The sequence below is a fragment of the Prionailurus viverrinus genome, chromosome A2 (genome assembly GCF_022837055.1).
Source record: "Prionailurus viverrinus isolate Anna chromosome A2, UM_Priviv_1.0, whole genome shotgun sequence".
NCBI lineage: Eukaryota > Metazoa > Chordata > Mammalia > Carnivora > Felidae > Prionailurus > Prionailurus viverrinus.
Window position 1 is genome coordinate 12,111,412 of NC_062562.1, and position 18,742 is coordinate 12,130,153.

Here is an 18,742-nt window from a genome sequence, read left to right on the forward strand (position 1 = left end):
CTTACAGAACAAGTCCTCTACTCACGCTCTCCTGTCAGCGTGCTCTCTCCTGGGTACGTCCCGCTACACAAACGCCATGCAAATCAGTTGCAAGGTGAGGTTGAAAAGGTTCAGGATTCCAGGACGTCCTCACGTGATCCGGGTTTTGCTCCGACTTCAGTCACTCATGAGTGACTTCGGTCACCTCCATGAGCAGCAGGTGGGGAAGGGAGCTAATGATGGCAGTCTGAGCTTCAGGAGGAAACGAGTCTGTCGTGCTGTTAAATGTGACCGGGTGCAATCTGCCTACTAAAGGGAGAGGATTTTCAGCTTGGCTCACCAAGCCGAGTTCGACTGTGTGGTTTGTGAAGAAGACACGCCTAAATCAAAGTGGTTCAGGGTGCTATGAATGAAAAAAACAGGCCCAGATGTAGCAGGCAGATAGAAACCGGAGCGAAGAGAGCTGCGGTCCATGGACACGGAGAAGGCAGAGCTCGAGGCTCTGAAGGTTACATGTGATGACATTCATCATAATGCCAAAAGCCTCAGTTTACACTTAAGGTATAATAGTTGCCAATGTCTGCACCAGACAATACAGATGCTGTCATTACAAAGTGGAAATTATAGAAGATACCAGGAGAAACAGATATGAACACATAGCAAGAGGCCGGTTGAGTGGACAGCAAATCACAGGCATGTAATATGCCCAAACCATGTATTGAGACAGATCTGTGGCCATATCACAAATCCTTGACTGTGATATGAGAATAAATCTTAAGTACTTATGGAGCATTCACAAAACTCATTCCTATATCAGGCCACGGAGAAAGCATCTAGAACTTCCAAAAGTAGGAACACTACAAGCAGTACCTTTAACAATGGAATAAAACTAGAAATTAATTTTAAAAAAATTTTAATGTTTATTTTTGAGAGACAGAGCGTGAGTGAGTGGGGCAGGGACAGAGAGAGAGGGAGACACAGCAGGCTCCAGGCCCTGAGCTGTCAGCACAGAGTTGGATGTGGGGCTCAAACCCACAAACTGTGAGATCATGACCTGAGCCCAAGTTGGACACTTAACCGACTGAGCTACACAAGCACCCCCAGAAATTAATTTTTTAAAGGCCCTTCCACATGGAGATATTTTTGAAAAATAAATCATAAGTCTCTGTTAACTCCTGGATGAAGGGGGATCTATAAATCAAAATTACAGATTTTCTAAAAATCAATGACCAAAACTATGTATTATCAGAATCCACAAGACCCTTTAAAGCAGTACCAAGAGGACAATTCATAGCCATAAGCACTTTACATTCATAAATATGAACAAATGAAAGTGACTTAATTTCCCAGCTCTAAAACCTGAGAAAAAGGACCAAGTAAACCCCCAAGAGAATGATTTGGCTGTCACAACAGATAAGATGAGCCTGTGGGGATCTTGATGAATTCCTCAAATATTTTTGGTGCAATAGGAACCAAGCAAGTCCTCTCCCTATCAAAGCTTGATCTGTTCTTTAGTCTTTCTGTGATCTAGCACGTGGTTTCATTATAACCTAAACAAAAATGTAGTGAAATATGAGATACGATAACTTGTTTCATACTTGGTTTTCTCCTCCCCCTCGTCCTGTTCTTCCTCCTCCTTGTTCCGGTCCCCCAGGACCTTGGTTTGGTCCCCCTAGGAGCCCTTGCTGGTTTTCAGTGTTTCTGGCCAGGTCTGTGGCTGATCGTTGGTGCCAGTCCAGATAAGAGTGACAGAGCCTGTGAGAAACTGGGGACACGGAGGTAGGGTGAGAGTCACATCCCGTCATCCCTCGGGTCTCTGCAAATGCCTGCTGTCCATTTGTCCATCCATCCAGCAGCTGGCTGTTGATGAGAGCTGTTGGTTGCCCCAAGCCCCATGGGCAACAGGAAGGGAACAGAATCCAGGCAGAGGCAGGGTTTCAGCAGGGCCCTGGAAAGCCTCCACTTCCTGCCCCATACCTGCAGGCCCCGTGAGTCAGCTGTGCCTCCTGGGCAGGCTGGCAGTGACGAGGAGGCTCCTGTCTCCCACCCCACAGCCCCCTCCTCCCACCAGCATTACCACCCTCCCCCCATCATCATCCTTGTCCTCCCCTGGCATCTTCCCTCCCGAGAACTGGCCACCCCCTCCACTGCTCCCCACATGGCAGTTCTGTGGGAATCGCTTTAGTTGTACTTCTTACTTCTGTACTTCCTGGGACCTTGCGGGCCTGTCCGGCCCTCCGTGCTTTAAGGTCCTGTTTCTCTGTGTCCTTGCTGTGCCCGGGGAGACCAGTCCGTCCAGACGATGCTCACCCACCCTGTGTCTGAGCATCCATGTACCTGAGGGCCCCCAGAACAGTGGCTGGCACGCTTGTCTCATGAAGGACCCCCGGGTCACTTTCAGCTCTGCCGCCGTAGTCCGAGAACGGGCACAGACCGTATGTTAACATACACGGGACATGGCTGTGCGCTAGACAGAACTTTATTCATGGACACCGGAAGGTGAATTTCGTATCGTTTTCACATGTTCTTAAATGTTCTTTTTTATTTTTTTTAACAAGTGTTTATTTTTTTTTTAATGTTTATTTATTTTTGAGACAGAGACAGAGCATGAACGGGGGAGGGGCAGAGAGAGAGGGAGACACAGAACCGGAAGCAGGCTCCAGGCTCTGAGCCATCAGCCCAGAGCCCGACGCGGGGCTCGAACTCACGGACCGCGAGATCATGACCTGAGCCGAAGTCCGACGCTTAACCGACTGAGCCACCCAGGCGCCCTTTTTAACAAGTGTTTAAAAACATGAAAACCATTCTTAGCATGCAGACTGTACAGAAACAGGCTATAAGTTGCCAACTTGAGGAGATGTCCTTGCCTGCCCGTGGTTCGCACAGTCTCACTTCATCTTTAAACACCCTGGGAAGCCAGAGGTTCTCTCCCTCATTTTATTGGAGAGGAATCTGAAACCCAAGAGCTTTGAACTAATTTGCCCCTCCCCCCCGGTTGGCACCTGCTAATGATAGCCTTGGGCCTGCAGCCCTCCCCCAAAGCCACCAGGACCCACTGGAATCCCCTGCAGACAGAGCTGTTTTCCTGGGCTTTCTGCCAGCAATAGCCCTCCACCCCACGCAGGGTTATTTTCCGAGCATTTCCACACCGGAAAGCCCCAGGTTCAAGTGGACGCCACCGGGCCATTTGCTCAGCAGACCTGGCAGAGCAGTCCCCCACCAGGGTCCTCCGTCCATGGACCACCTGGGCAGAGACACTACCTGTGGCGCTTCTGTGCTCCGTCGAGCCCACGGGACACCTCCGGGTGCCTCGTGCCATGTATGACTGTTGTCTGTGTCCCCAGACGGGCACAACCCGTCAGCAGGTGCAGGCCAAGCGCTGTTTCACATAGAAAGTATGCCTGAAACATCTAGCAAAAGAAGTCTGGTCCCACCATGCCAGCACCAGCTTCCAGTTGATCTCGGTGTCGCGTTCTCCGCCCCCACCGACGACGCGATCAAGACGGCTCCCGCAGGCCAGCAAGCGAGGGACAGTCTCTTTCAACCCCATCTTTGGGTTTCATTGTTGCCTAAGATACGCTGATGTTCTTTTACCAACTTCAGCCTCTGCCTGCAACCCCAGCCACTCCTCCATCCCCACGCCCAGTCTTGGCTTGGACACGAGAGATCCGGAAGCCCTGTGTGGCTCGTGGTCTGAGGCAGGGACGGAGGCTTCACCCAGAGGTGGCATTGCAGAGGGAGGGGCAGCAGGAAGGCCACAAAAGGCGGTGGGCAGCCCACCCTGCTTGGGCGGATCGGGGGGCTCCTAGAAATGGTGACCCCCGATCCACAGACGTGCAGGCATCCCCTTCAGACCCCCATCACGGAGGGTGCTCTCTGAAGCTAGAACAGTTCCAGGCACACAGCAGCCAGTCAACAAATTGTCAAGTGGATGGATGGGTGAACGAATGAGTGAATGAGAGCTTATGTGCCAAAGCCTCACAAACACTTGGGAAGTGAGGTCCCTGTGGCTAGAAGATGAGGAGAACAGAGAAGGCCAACCCCGCAACCAAGACAAAGCCATCAGAGTAAGCTAGAACTTTCCGCTGAGAAGGAATGGCCACAAGTAAATCTGGGAGCAGCAGAGTTATCTTGGGTTGGGCCACCTCAGCCTGGCTGGAAGGACAGCCACCCCGGGCAGGGATTCTGGGGGACTTCTCAACAGGGGAAATCCCTCCTTGGGGCTCACCTGTCAATACGGGAGGTGGGCAAGTGCGTTTGCCTTCGTGAGCTCATCGCATGGGGCTTTCAGGTTTTGAAATCTGAAAGTAAAACGGTGTTTGCCTGATACGGTCCATCGAGACTTGTTTGGTTTTTGTGCGGGATGCACAAGAGACCAGGGTTGTAAGCTCAGAAGGGGCTCAGGAATCCACCTGCCTGCTCACCAGGCCCAGGGGGAGCGGCCTCAGCTGGAACAGGCAGGCACCAACAATAGGTCTGAAGAGGGAGCCCAGGCTATGGGGACTGAGGGGGCCAACGCATGGGGCATGGCCTGGGAACGAGGACACTGGGTTCCAACCCAGGGTCACGTCCACCGCCTGCCTGCTCTCAGACTTCGGGGAGGTCGGCAGGCCTCTCTGTGCCTCGGTTTCCTCTTCTGAAATGGGGGTTGGCACAGGTGTCTCTTAGAGCAGAAGAAAGAGCCAGAAGCTCCAATCGCACCTGGCGTGGGACTGGACTCCCCATGGGTCGTTCTGTGATCCTATCACCATCCTTCCTAAAATGTTTACCACGCGTCTCAGCCAGGAGCAGAGGCATCCTGTTTCAATAGGAAAGGCATCTTCTAAAATTTCTGCCTAAGTGAGAGGCTCTGCCTCGATATCTCCAAATTAAGAAACCTTTTTGAATTTCCCAAAAGAGGAACCTCAAAGATCAGGACAGTTGGAAGACAATCAGATGGCCTCCAGCTCTTGGCATCCTTGGCGGGGGGGGGGGGGGGGGGGGGGGATCGGTGGCCTGGTGGGCACACCGTGCCCCCCCCCCCCAGGCCCAGGTGTCATCTGCCCCATCAGAGGGAGGGCAGGGGTGCTGCTCCTTTGTTAGTGTGACCTAAAAACCGTGCCTGGAGAATTTTAAATTACAGAGTTGTCTCTTAATGGGTTTCTTCTATCAGGATTCCTTCCATTTTTTTTTTTTCCTTCCCAAAGTGTGCAACTTGTATTAGAGATGTGTACTTTTATGTTATATAAGGAGGGGGGTGGAAAATGTGTCCAGGAAAGGAGAGGCCTGTTCTCCCATAGCATTTTCCCAGCGCTGTGGGTTTTCTGGCCTGGTGGGAAGGCAGCATTAGCATGTGGCCTCCGCAGCCCCCATGCCAGATCACATCGCATCATTGCTGGCACCCTGATCCAGCTTCCTCCCCACCCCCCATCCACCCCGGGCCCCACATGACCACCATGCACACCGTCCTCCCTTGTGCCGTCTTGCGCTCTAAGCCCGTGCGTGCACCGGTCCAGCCCCCAGAGCAGCTACATAATAGTTCCCCTGGCCGCGCGCGCCAGGCCGGCATTTCCTCCTCCTCGGACGTATAATAGCGGCAACCGGATATTTTTAGACTGGCTTTGAAAAGTCGCAGTGTTCTGAGACCGCATACCAGACACATGAGGTCACTGCCCACCCCCCCACCCCCACACCAAAGCCTGGGCTGCACGGGGCTGGTGGGCCCTCACATCCCGAAGACTTTCCCTCTTGCGGTCCCCAGGACGCCAGCCCTGTTTCCTTAGAAATCCCACAGAGACTTGTCCCGAGTTCAAAAGGGGGACGGCTGTGGGCTCTTGGGCTGTGCGTGCACGTTGTTGGTGAGCTTCTGTAGCGGGGCCCCGACTACAGGGGCCGCAGCACAGAAAGAGGCCTGGTCCCCGGGGGGAAGGAGCCCACACGGGCTCGGGCATCGCTTCCCCATCTGCTCGTAGTTAGGCAGGAGGGCTTGCTCACCGAGTTTATTTTCGTTTGGCGCAGGGGGAAGGCCCTGGCCCGTCCTCTGCTCCGATGCCACCCCGCAGGGTCTCCTAAGGGATGAAGGGAGGCAGCGGACCCACTGCCCGCTGATTCCCAGAGCAGAACTTGCGGAGTCTACGGGCTGTATTCCAAACAAACAAACAAACAAACAAACAAAACACGATCCCAAGGCCGAACTCGGGGGGAGCAAAGGATTCAACCTAGAAAGACAGTTTGCTTCCTCACAGGACTCCACAGGCCTGCAGTGCACGTGGGGACCCTCAGGACGGGATGAAGGGCCCGCAGAGCCCTCGACCACCCAGCCTTGCAGACCCGTCGTACCTCCCTCTGTATATAGCAGGGCTACCTGACAGTTCAGCCAGCTCTGGGGACATTTTTGGTTGTCGCCGAAGCTGCTGGCCTCTGGCAGGTGGAGGCCATGGACGTTGCTCAGGACCCAACAGCACACGGACGGTCCCACCGCTGAGAAGGATCCAGCCCCGAGGATCAGCAGTGCCGAGGCTGGGGACCCTGCGCTGGGTTCCACAGACACTTGGGAGAGCAGGCAGTCCCAGACCTGGCCCCAGGCTATTGTCACCCAGCCACTGGGCCGGCAGCTCAGTCACACGTCAGGACCTGGTCGTTCCCCCTGGCTGAAGAGCCCGTGTGTTTAACTCAGCTCTTCGAAGGCTTTCAAAACCCGGCCAATGGACACGTCCTAAGGAAGCATTTGTGAAGACGAGAAGGGGCCCCTGTGGCCGCTGACTTGGGAAAGTGCCTCCTCAGACTGGGTTCTGCCTCCATGAGGCTGTGGGGAGCCCCCCCCAACCCCAAAAGTGCCCAGCCGCCACCCCTGCGCCGAGCAGAGCCCCCATTTCCATCACTGGGCCAGGTTGCCTCCCTGGGGCACCTCCTTCATCGTTCCTCTCCTGCTGGGTGACTTGGCCTCAGGTCTTTCAGCAGGGCCCATTCTTGGGGTCTGGAGCCCCTGGGGCAGTGGGGCAGGAAGTTGCTTGTCCTGTGATCCCCATCTGCCAGGCACCTGACAGCCCGGTGCCGCTGTCCTGGTTCCGGGCTCTGCTGATTGGAGCCGTTCTCAAAGGAAGTGTCCCGGCAGACGCTTCTTCGTGGGGCCTTCACATCACGACACCAGAAGCTCTGATCGGGGATCTGCTACATCCATTTCTCTGCAGAATGAAGCCTTTAAGAAAATCCTGCTTGCTCTCCGTGTGGGCACGTCTCCCGGTCCCTGAGTCCCCTGCGAGCCTCTCCATCTCTCCCTGCCCTGCCTTCATCCCCCTGGCCCACCAGACCCTCACACACCTACACTCAGCCCCCAAACCCCTGCAGACCTTGACAGTGGCCTTGCCACTTCCTTCCCGCTGCCCTCACGCCTTCCCAGCCTTCCATACAGCTCAGCCTTCTCAAACTGGAACATTGTTTTGGCCTGACACCCTCCTTGTGGCCACCAGGCTTCCCTTTCTGTGTGTGAGTGGGGCATCACCCCACCCCATGTCACCCCTTCTTTGGCGCCTGGAGACACAAGGGCTTGGACAGCTGAGCGCCAGTCTCCATGACCAGTTCTGCCTTTCTCTCCTCATCTGCCCAGCCCCGTGGCCCCCACCTCTGCCAGTGTCTTTCTCCCTGAAAACAGGGAACACCCCCCCCCCCCAGCACCTTCTTCTTCCCTGCCCTGTGTTCCCCCAAGGTTTTATCATATGTTCCCCCTGCCTGTTCACCCCTTAGGGCTGTTGGATACCTCATGGAAAGGGGAGCACCCCAAAAACCTGGGCAGGGTGTGTGCTTTGTCTTAATCTGGGTGGTGGACCCTTAGGAGGCTCCAGGGGGACCCCACTGAGTCACAGACTCCATGCCCTATTCATACTTTCCTCTATGTATTGGAAATAAAGCCCTGATTTGTGCCACAATGAGAGTGAACCCCAAAAGCATCACGCGGAGTGAGGGACACCAGACAAAAAAGCCACATAATGTATGTATGCCCCCACCTAGGTGAAACGTCCCGAACAGGCAATTCCATAGAGGCAGAAAGCAGATTGATGGCTGCCGGGGGCTGGAGGAGGCAGGAGGGGGGGGTGGGAAGTGAGTTCTAATCGGGATGGGGTCTTCTTTTGGGGTGATGGAAATGTTCTGGAATGAGACAGAGGTGACAGTTACACAACACTGGGAACGTCCTAAATGCCACTGAATTGTTTATTTTAAAACGGTTAAGTTTGTGTTATGCCAGTTTTACTCCAGTCAAAAAGCTCGCCAGGGCGCATGGGTGGCTCAGTCAGTTAAGTGACCGACTTCGATTTTGGCTGACGGTTCATGAGTTCGAGCCCCAAGTCGGTCTCTGCGCTGACAGTGCGGAGCCTGCTTGGGGTTGTGTCTCTCTCCCCCTCCCCCTCCAGTGTGCCTGCCTGCTCCCTCTCTCTCTCTCAAAAGAAATAAACTTTGAAAAAATTTGCCGTGAACTGGCTTGCCATCCCACCAAATTACAGAACCCCCTCCAGGACAGGACGAGTCTCCACATCTGCTTCCTCCTACCCAGCCTCATATTCTTCTGGAGCCCAGTGCCCATCTCAGCCCAGGGCCCAGCAACCTCCTTTCAGAAAGGGCCAAATAGTAAATATTTTCAGCTCTGCAGGCCCGCAGGTCTCTCTCATGGCTACTCTGCTGTTAACGGTATAGAAGCAGCCGTGAAAGATCCATAAATGAGCGGGCCTGGCTATCCACCAATAAAACTTCATTTACAGACACGAAAACGTGAATAGGATTTTCATGTGTCAGGAAATAATATTCTTCTTGGGGTTTTTTTTTTTTTTTTAATGATTTACAAATGTAAAAACCACTCTTGGCTCACAGGCAGTACAAAAATAAGCAGCAAACTGGATTTAGCCCACGGGCCAGAGTTCACCGTATGAACAATTGTAACTGAAAAAGGATGCTGCTGATTGGCCTTTTTCACGTCCGAGACTTAACACTTGGACCCCCCTCACCAACCCAAACCCAGAGATAAAGCGTTAAGTATGGTGCAGCCCACCTGGGCCTCACACCTTCGGGGTCTCCAGTTCTCGGGCCGCCGGGTGACTTCAGCCAGATGAGCGTCCACGGCGCCCAGGGGGACCTCCGAGGCTCCAGGCTGAGGCGCGTGTAGACATGTCATCCTTGTGATCTGAAAACCTGCTTCCGTTTTCCTCACAGGCTTTTGGGAATGCCAAAACAGCCCACAACAACAATTCCAGTCGATTTGGGAAATTCATCCAAGTCAACTACCTGGAGAGTGGCATCGTGAGAGGGTGAGTTGGTAGGCATCTAGCTGTGTACCACCAGCCTTGGTCTGGGGTCCTGGGGCATCCCTGTAAGGAAGAGCCAGCCTGGGAGCTCAGTGTTGACATTACGGCCGTGCAGACACGTCACGTGTGGATCGTACGGAGACGCAAATGTGATTTTTTTTTTTTCCGAAGTCATTGATGTGAAGATCTGAACTGTGGGTCAAAGTGGGAGGTGTAGGTGCAGGAGGGGCGGGACCTCTGTCCCCCGGTCATGGAGCATGGGCCCCGGTGCCCAAGAAGCAAGTACGATGACCTGAAGGTGCTAGTCTGCCAAGAACTGGCAAGGACACGCCAAGCTATGTCTTGGTCTTGATGAGGTTTTGAATTTGGTGGCTCTGGAGATACCACAGGCAAAGCTGATGCGGACCGTGGAGTTTGCCAAAGGTGTGCCCCTTTAGCCAGGAGAAGATGTAAAAGACGTAATGCTGGGTAGCGAGTTGAAGCGGTTGTCCAGGGAAGTACTCAAGGGTGGGTAGATGGCTAGACGGGAGGGAGGGAGGAAGGGGAGATAGATTCATGGATTGATCCATGGGTGTGTGGGTAGATGGATAGATGGATAGATTCTTGGGTATGTGGGTGAATGGATAGATGCATAGATTCATGGGTGGGTGGATGGATTCATTGGATGGGTGATGGATGGATGGATGGATGGATGGATGGATGGATGGATGCTTGGATGGATGGATGCTTGGATGGATGGATGGATGGATGGATGGATGCTTGGATGGATGGATGGATGGATGGATGGATGGATGGATGCTTGGATGGATGCTTGGATGGATGGATGGATGGATGGATGGATGGATGGATGGATGCTTGGATGGATAGATGGATGGATGGATGGATGGATGGATGCTTGGATGGATGGATGGATGGATGGATGGATGAATGGATGAATGGATGCTTGGATGGATAGATTCATGGATTGGGGAGGTGGGGAGGTGGATAGGCTCATTGCTAGATGGATAAATTCATAGGTGGCTGAGTTCATAGGTTGATGGATTCATGGATGGATGGATGGATCAGGTAGATGGGTGAGTGGGTGGGTGGTAACTGGGCTGTGAAGTTGATTGCCTGGTGGAAGTTAAAACAGACCAGCATTTTGTGCCGAAAATGTGAGTTCTGGAGGCATGGTTACCTCAGCTATATGTGTAACGTTGAAATCGTGCTCATTTACACTCTGTGTAGCAGTTATGCTTATGAAAATATCTGGCAGTTGTGTGCAGCAAATTAACGTGATAAGGAATTATCTGTTTTGTCATAGTATTTAAGCCATGTCATTTAAGAATTCTCTTCTGAAGGATTTCTTGTTTAAAAAGTATATATTCTGGGGGCGCCTGGGGGGCTCATGTCACAATCTCAGAGTTCATGGGTTTGCGCCCTGCGTCCGGTTCTGTGCTGATAGCTCGGAGCCTGGAGCCTGCTTCAGATTCTGTGTCTCCCTCTCTCTCTCTGCCCCACCCCTGCTCACACTCTGTCTCTCTGTGTCTCAAAAATGAATAAATGTTAAAAAAAAATTTTTTTTAAGTATATATTCTGAAAAAAAAAGCATTCTGGGTAGTTGCAGTTGGTTAAAACATAATTGTGATTGAATACTACACAGTGTTTTGGGTATTTTTTACTATGCAAAGGTCTTATGGGCCAATAAAACTCTTTTTTTTTTTTTTTAATTTTATTTTTGAGAGAGAAAGAGAGCGAGCAAGCAAGGGCAGGGCAGAGAGAGGGGGACGGACAGAGGATCCAAAGTGAGCTCTGCACTGACAGAGAGCCCAATGTGGGACTTGAACTCACGAACCATGAGATCATGACCTGAGCCGAAGTTGGACGCTTAACCCACTGAGCCACACAGGTGCCCTTGCCAATAAAACTCTCTCAAAGTTAAAAAAAAAAAAAAAAAAAAGGCATCTTGGCATAATCCAAGGTTATTCAAAGGGATCCTCCCTGCTTCCACATTCTTTTTTTTAAGTTTTTTTTAATGTTTATTTTTGAGACAGAGACAGAGCATGAGCGGGGGAGGGGCAGAGAGAGAGGGAGACACAGAATCCGAAGCAGGCTCCAGGCTCTGAGCCGTCAGCACGGAGCCTGACGCGGGGCTCAAACTCGTCAACCTCAAGATCATGCCCTGAGCCAAAGTCGGATGCTCAACCGACTGAGCCCCCCAGGCGCCCCTCTGCTTCCACATACGGATGTGAGGGTCTGCAGTGGCGGCAGATTTACACCCGTTCCAGGTGATGCTCTGAGCAGCGGGGTGAGAAGCCCCAAATGTTCGATGTGGGGAGAGCTAAGCAGCAGGACTAGAGGCCTAGAGAAGGCTCCAGCATTTCGGGAATGGAGAAGTCCTCAAGTGGCAGGGCCCGGGGATAGGGTCCAAATTATATAGGTTCTTCTGTCCCTCTAACCTGACTGATGATCGTTTCAAATGCCAGTTCGTATTCAAGACACAAGCAGGAATGTTGTTTTCCCGAGTCCTTCAGCCTCTGGCTTTTTCCCACTGGCTCCAGGGGGCGGTGGTATGCGTGAGGGACCCCCCAGTAATGACACTTCTCTTGTGGCTCCTCAGCCCCCCATCAGAGACCATCCAGTGGTCCCCCCACCCAGCACTGCTGGGCCCCTCCACGGGCACCGCCACCCACCCACGTTGCAGGGCAACTGACCAGCCAGAGATGCCCAGAATTATACCTTGTCTACAGTCCTGGGGGCTCCGTCAGGGGACCAGAGACGCCAGAAAGCTGCCTCATGTTTTCCTGGGTCCCAGACTGGCTCTGCAGCCGTGGGCCAGACACTAGAGCCCTTGCTCCCAGCTCACTCCTCTGTGTGGCCTGTGTTTGGTGTCCTGGGGCTGCCTTAACAAAGTGCCACGAACCAGGGGCTCAGAACAACAGGAGTCTGTTGTCTCCCAGCCCTGAAGATACAGAAATCAAGACGTAGGCAGGACAGCGCTCCCTCCGGAGGCCACAGGAGAGGGTTCTTCATGCCCCTCTTGCAGCTTCTGGTGACCCCAGGCCTGTCTTGGCTTGTGGCCACATCACCCCAATCTCTGCTTCCACGTGGCATCATGTGGTCTTCTCCTCTGTGTCTCTCGATGATTCTCTTCTACCTTTCAGGACATTTGTCCTTGGATTCAGGGTTCACCCTGATCATGGAGGATGATCGTATCTCCAGATCCTTCCCTTAATCGCATCTCCAAAGACCCTTTTTCCAAATAAGGTGACATTCACAGGGTCCAAGTGGACATTGCTTCTGGGGGCCACCATTCGCGACCCAGTACGCCAGCAAGGGCTGGCCCTCCGCTAACTGGTACAGCCTGTTCTTCCTGCCACAGCCTCCCGTCAAGCTCAGGGCCAGAGGCCTCAGTGGCAGGATCTTAGAGACCAACTTCTGAAAGTCGTATGTGTGGTCTCAGATTCAGGAGAGGAAGTCCCACCTCGGCCCATGACCGTGGCCTGCCCACGCTCCAAGGAGGAGGTGCACTTCCTGTCCGGGGAGTGGCCATGGCCAGCTGGAGAAGAGCAGGCCCAGACCTGGTTCTGCTTTTGGGGAGGTGACACTTCTCAGTGCCATTTCCTATGGAGGCTAAGGGTCAGGGACAGTCCAAGGCTTCTTCCAGTTCCCCAATCTGCAAGGCCTCGTCTTCCTGTGGGTTCAGTGGCTCCGTGTCGGGGGATCGCTGGCCCCCTACAAACCCGCCAATAGGGGCCTGGGGGGCCTGAGAAATGATCAGGAAAGGGAAGGGGCTGTCATCGTCAAATGACAACTCAGTGCCAGTGAGGGGTCACTGTCCTCCCCTTACGCTGACACAGCACAAGGAATTGGCCACAGGGGTAGATTCAAACAGGAGTCTGATTCTAGAACCAGATGCAGCCTCCCTCCCCAGGAGAACAAACTGCCGATAACTAAAATAGTTACTAGCTGGGGCAAGAAATAGGAAAAACATGGGCTTGAAAGAAGAGAGGACACAGGCTGAGCCCGTGGAGCCCCACCCGTGCATGTTTTGTGTGCATGTGTCCCAGGCAAGGCTGCAGACAGAAGAATGTTGTCCTGAAGAGAGAGGCAGGTGGCCTCCAGAAAGCCCTGGATCAGAGGCCCGGTGCTGCCCCCACCCCCCCCAACCCTGCCACCCCTCGGCCACCAGCTGCCTCTCCTGTAAAACACAGTGGGCTCCGGGGCTCCTAGGTGGCTCAGTTGGTTGAGCATCGGACTTCAGCTCCAGTCATGATCTCACAGTTCGTGAGTTCGAGCCCCGCGTCAGGCTCTGTGCCGACAGCTCGGACCCTGGAGCCTGCTTCCGATTCTGTGTCTCCCTCTCTCTCTCCGCCCTTCCCCTGCTCATGCTCTATCTCTGTTTCTCTTTTTAAAAAAAATAAATAAAGGGGCGCCTAGGTGGCTCAGTCGGTTAAGCGGCCGACTTCGGCTCAGGTCATGATCTCTCGGTCCATGAGTTCGAGCCCCGCGTCGGGCTCTGTGCTGACAGCTCAGAGCCTGGAGCCTGTTTCAGATTCTGTGTCTCTCTGTCTGACTCTCCCCTGTTCATGCTCTGTCTCTCCCTGTCTCAAAAATAAATAAAACGTGTAAAAAAAATTTTTTTAAATAAATAAATAATACATTTAAAAAAAAAGAAAATTAAAAACACAAGAGGCTCACACAAGGGTTGCCTGCAGAGCCCTCCAGCTCCCACCCATGGTGATGGTGGAACCCGTGAAAGACCAGCCCCTCTGGCCCCAGAGAGTGTGCAGGGAGCAGGGCCAATGCAGGCTTGGGTCCCCGCCAGGCCACTTCCCTCCTGTGGAGTCCCAGGCAACATGTGGCCTCTTCAGTTTTTAGTACCTCATGTATCAGTGGAAGCCACAGTGCCCGCCCCCCGGGCGGAAGGATTCAGGGCACCTAATCCTTGCAAACCAGTGCTTAGAAAGTAGTAGATGCTGGGGTTTGTGGGTGGCTCGGTCAGTTGAGCGTCCGACTTCGGCTCAGGTCATGATCTCACGGTTCATGAGTTCGAGTCCCCCATCAGGCTTTTTGCTGACAGCTCAGAGCCTGCTTGGAATTCTCTCTCTCCTCCCTCTCTCTGCCTCTCCCCCCCCCCGCCCTCACGCCTGCGCTTTCTCTGTCTCCTCAAAATAAGTAAATAAACTAACAGAAAAGAAGGATGCTGAAGGAAAATTCGCCATTACTGCTGTCAGCATTCAGAGTATGGCAGCAGAGGTCCCTGGCCCCTGCCCTAGGGCCACACAGCAAACATTCAAACGTCCCTGGGCTGATGAACAGGCCGACGCAATGTGGTGGATCCAGCCGTAAGAAGGAATGGAGTTCTGGTACATGCCCCCATGTGGCTGAATCCGAGGATCATTGGGCAAGGTGACAAGGCAGACACAGTATATATACCGAATGCTCGTATTTCTTTCAAATTCTAGAAAATGCAAACTAATCTAGAGCGGAGCCGATCGGTGGCTGTTTCGGGGTGGGGTGGGAGGCAGGGAGGGATGACCAAGGCCCAGGAAGCTTGGTCATGGTGGCGGGCACACAGGTGTCACCACCAGTCACCAGTTCACACGCTTTTTGCTTGTCATACATCAGGGACCGCTGGTAAAGCTCTCGAAAGAAAATGTGTAGATTATGGAAGGATCCAGTCAAAAATCACCCGGTTGAAGCACGCGCGGTCTGTATCGGTAATAAAGCTGTAGAAAAAGTAGAAAACGAGCCTGTTATCATCTTATAGTTAGATTTTTTTGGGGGGTGGGAGGGGCGGAGAGAGAATCTCTCTTTTTTTAATGTTTAAGAGAGAGCACACGCATGTGTGCACACACAAGGAAGAGAGGGGCGGAGAGAGAGAGAATCCCAAGCAGGCTCCGTGCTCAGTGCAGAGCCCAATGACGGGCTCAACCCCACCACCCTGGGATCACGACCTGACAAGAGTCAGACACCTGAGCCATCCGGGCGCCCGTAGGCTGATCGTATTTCTAGAGGCGCTTTAGGCGCCCGTGGTTTACCTTGGGTCAAAGGAAGTTAGTCCACAGCTGACATCCTGATGGTGTAACAGACGACACCCGTCCCTTCCAGAAAAGCGTATCAAAAGGTAACATTTTCTCCCTTCATTTTTTTTTTTTTTTTTTTTCCCCTTTTAATGACAGGGCTGTGGTGGAAAAATACCTGCTGGAAAAGTCTCGCCTGGTCTCTCAAGAGAAGGACGAGAGGTAAGAGGGAATTTCCTCAGTGACCCGCCATATCCGCCTTCTTCCCGCACGAAGGAGAGAAGCAGGTGGCTTGGCCCCACGGGAGGCAGCGGCCCGTCTCCCGGGAGTGAGCTGCTCTGTGGCCGTGAGCTTTGCACTCCTACCTCCTGAAAGCCACCTTTCGCCCTTATTTTTGTGCCTCCCCCGGGCTTTTCCCCGGAGTAAGCGCCCCCCCCCCCCCAGCCCCAGAAACGTAGTCACTGGCAAAGCTCACAGCTTCATTTTCTTCTCAAGACGTAACGGGAATCGACGTATTGTCTCAAATTTGTACGTATTCGAGGCGCCCTCCTTCCCATAAACGGTATTAGTGGCGGCTTGAAGCGTAACTGCTGCTTAGCCCCCCAAAACGCATTTTTCCTCCCCGTTCGGACCCACAGGAACTATCACGTGTTTTATTACTTGTTACTTGGGGTCAGCGAGGAAGAGCGTCAAGAATTTCAGCTCAAGCAGCCTGAAGATTATTTCTACCTCAACCAGGTAAACAGCCCCGAGCCCCGTCCACAAACGCTGCCTCTGTTCCCCACGGGCTGTTTACGCGCCACCGGGCGGTCAGAGGCTGTCTGCCCGGGCCCTCGCTGGGCCTCCGAACAGACTCCAAGGCGGCCCAGAGGGAGGCAGCATAAAGGGGCCCATTCATCCCCCGTGTCCCGAGCCCTGCCCCCTCGGTTCCAGCCAAAATCCCTCTTGCACGCCACCCTCACCGGCCCAGAAATACCCAGCGTGCCCCTGACTGTTTTCCAGCATAACTTGAAGATCGAAGATGGAGAAGACCTGAAGCATGACTTTGAAAGACTCAAGCAGGCCATGGAGATGGTGGGCTTCCTCCCTGCCACCAAGAAGCAGTAAGTGGGCGGGCCGGCCGGCCCACCTTCTCCTGCGTGGACACCCCCCCCCCCCCCCCCGCACCTTACCGGGCACTTCCTGAGAGATGACTGATGGCCCAGCAGGAACTAAGGCACTAAGGAGGGCTGCCTGGTGATGATGGGCACAGGAGGAGGGGCTCGCTCGTCATTAGTCGTTGGGAGACACAAGACCACGGGGCTTTCTCCCAACAACGCACATGTGCTTAACACTTAAACGTGGTTAAGGTCCTGAATGTTCCCTGCCGTGTATTTTTGCCACAATTAAAAAAATTTTTTTTTTATTGTTTTTGGAAGCCACACGGGGGCCTTCTCCACACCTGCCCGATGGCCAGTACACCCAGCGGGAGCGCTTGCCCGCTTCTGGAAGGGCACACGTCAGGCCAGCCACTTTGGAAAAGTGTTTGCAGGTTCTACCAGAGCTGTGTGTGCACAACTAAATGCGCACGTGTGCTCAAAGACACGCACACGACAGCCTCGTTATTAACAGCCAAAAAGATTGAATTCCGCGCCCCCCCCCCGCCACACACACACACACACACACACACACACACACACACACAAATATGCCCACCAGCAGGAGATTAAATCAATAAACAGCTATATATGGTGCAGAGGTTGGCAAACTTTCCGTAAAGGGTCAGATAGTAAAATTTTCCATTTTGAGGGCCAGACGGTCCCTGTTACACGTTCTTCTCTGTGTTGTGTTTAGTTTCTTAACCATACTCTTAAAAACTTAACCATTCTCAGCTCAGAGGCCGGACGATAACGGACCGTAGATTGCGGACCTCTGGACTCCACACACAGCACTGGTCTTCTCCCGGGGCGCCGTATCTGGAGACATTTTTGGTTATCACACTGTGTAGGGGTGGGGGAGGAGGGACAATGCTATACCAGCATCTCGTAGGCAGAGGCACCCCGCGGTGCAGGGGACAGCCTCCGCAGCAAAGAATGATTTGGTCGCGCACATCAGCAGTGCCAAGGCCGAGATGCCAAGAATGCACAAGCCAGGTCTATACGCGGTAACATGCGTAGCCCGCCCCCCTACCCCACGCACCACAGTGTTCCAGTGACAGGCCGGATACAAGTACATATCCGTTCACGGACGGAACTTCCGTTCCGTTCATGTCATGTCCGTGACATCCAGTTCACGGACAGCGTTCGCTACGAGGACAGCAGTTCCTCTGCAGGGCCTGGGGTGGGTTCCAGTGCCTGGAATGTTCTGTCTCTTGCTCTGAGTGCTAGTTACAGGGCTGCGTATATTTTGCGACGGTTCATCAAGCTCTGCGCTTGAGAGTTGTTTGCTTTCTTTGCCTGTTCTTTATGCATGGTGACGTAGTTTTTGGAATTTTTTTTTTCATGCATGTTAGGCCTCCATACAAAAAGTTTGTAACCAACCCCCCCCCCGACTGGGGGGAGAGGGGGGAGGTGTGCCATCTGCCTCCGAAGTCACGTACGTTCCACAAAGGGTCCCTGACCATGAGATTGGACGTTTTTTGTTTTTTTTTTTAAACTTAGTATGTTATGACCGGACCTGGCTGGTTTTACGAATTCAGCCCAATTGGCTGGAAGCTTCTGTCGTCTTACGACTCTGGAAACGTCCCCAACCCAGGCTCCTTTGCTCCCCCAGGATTTTTTCCGTCCTCTCTGCCATCCTGTACCTGGGCAATGTCACGTACAAGAAGAGAGCCACGGGCCGAGACGAAGGCCTGGAGGTCGGGCCCCCCGAGGTGCTGGACACGCTGTCACAGCTCCTGAAGGTACTGCTTGCTGGGCTCGGCCGCGGTGGCTGCGCTTCTGTGAGCCAGGGCTTGTCCGCCTGCTTCCTCCCCGCCATCTGTACAAAGCCTCTTCCTCGTTTCTGTTTTTCTCTCTTTCTCTCTTTAAGTGAAGTATAATTGCCCTCCAACATCGCGTTAGTTTCAGGTTGCAACATAATGATCCGCTATTTGTATGTATTGCAAAATGATTACCACAATAAGTCTCGTTAACATCTGTCACCACACATCATTCCAGTTTGGGGGGTTTTTTTGGTGTGTGTTTTTGGTTTTTTTTAGATTCCACATACGAGTGAGATCACACGGTGCTCGTTTTGCTCTGTGTGATTTATTTCACTCAGCGTAATGCCCTCAAGGGCATCCCTTCTTTATTTTTAAAGGACTGCCTCCTGGGCATGGCTGCCTCCCACATCAGCCCCTCTTGTGAAAGGCCCTTTAAAGCCATACTTTGATCAGCAAGGTCATTTTCTCATTGGACCTGCCAGTCCCTTATCCACCGGCACTCAACCCCCCGCCTCTAGCTTGTGGAGGGGGCTTGGTGGTCAGGAGGGAACAGGCCAGGAGCCCACGCCTTCAGCGACATCTAT

At 53.3% G+C, this 18,742-nt stretch overlaps 1 protein-coding gene across 7 annotated transcripts in view; it reads left to right on the top strand.

Annotated features, from left to right (window-relative positions):
- MYO9B (myosin IXB) overlaps positions 1–18,742 on the top strand; it is a 90,854-nt gene that overhangs the window by 37,751 nt on the left and 34,361 nt on the right. For all 7 annotated transcript variants that reach the window (XM_047849572.1, XM_047849574.1, XM_047849576.1 and 4 more), the window contains exons 3-7: positions 9,160–9,254; positions 15,416–15,478; positions 15,895–15,994; positions 16,259–16,359; positions 18,008–18,137. In XM_047849572.1, coding sequence (XP_047705528.1) covers positions 9,160–9,254; positions 15,416–15,478; positions 15,895–15,994; positions 16,259–16,359; positions 18,008–18,137 — 489 coding nt within the window. The remainder of the gene's footprint in view (positions 1–9,159; positions 9,255–15,415; positions 15,479–15,894; positions 15,995–16,258; positions 16,360–18,007; positions 18,138–18,742) is intronic.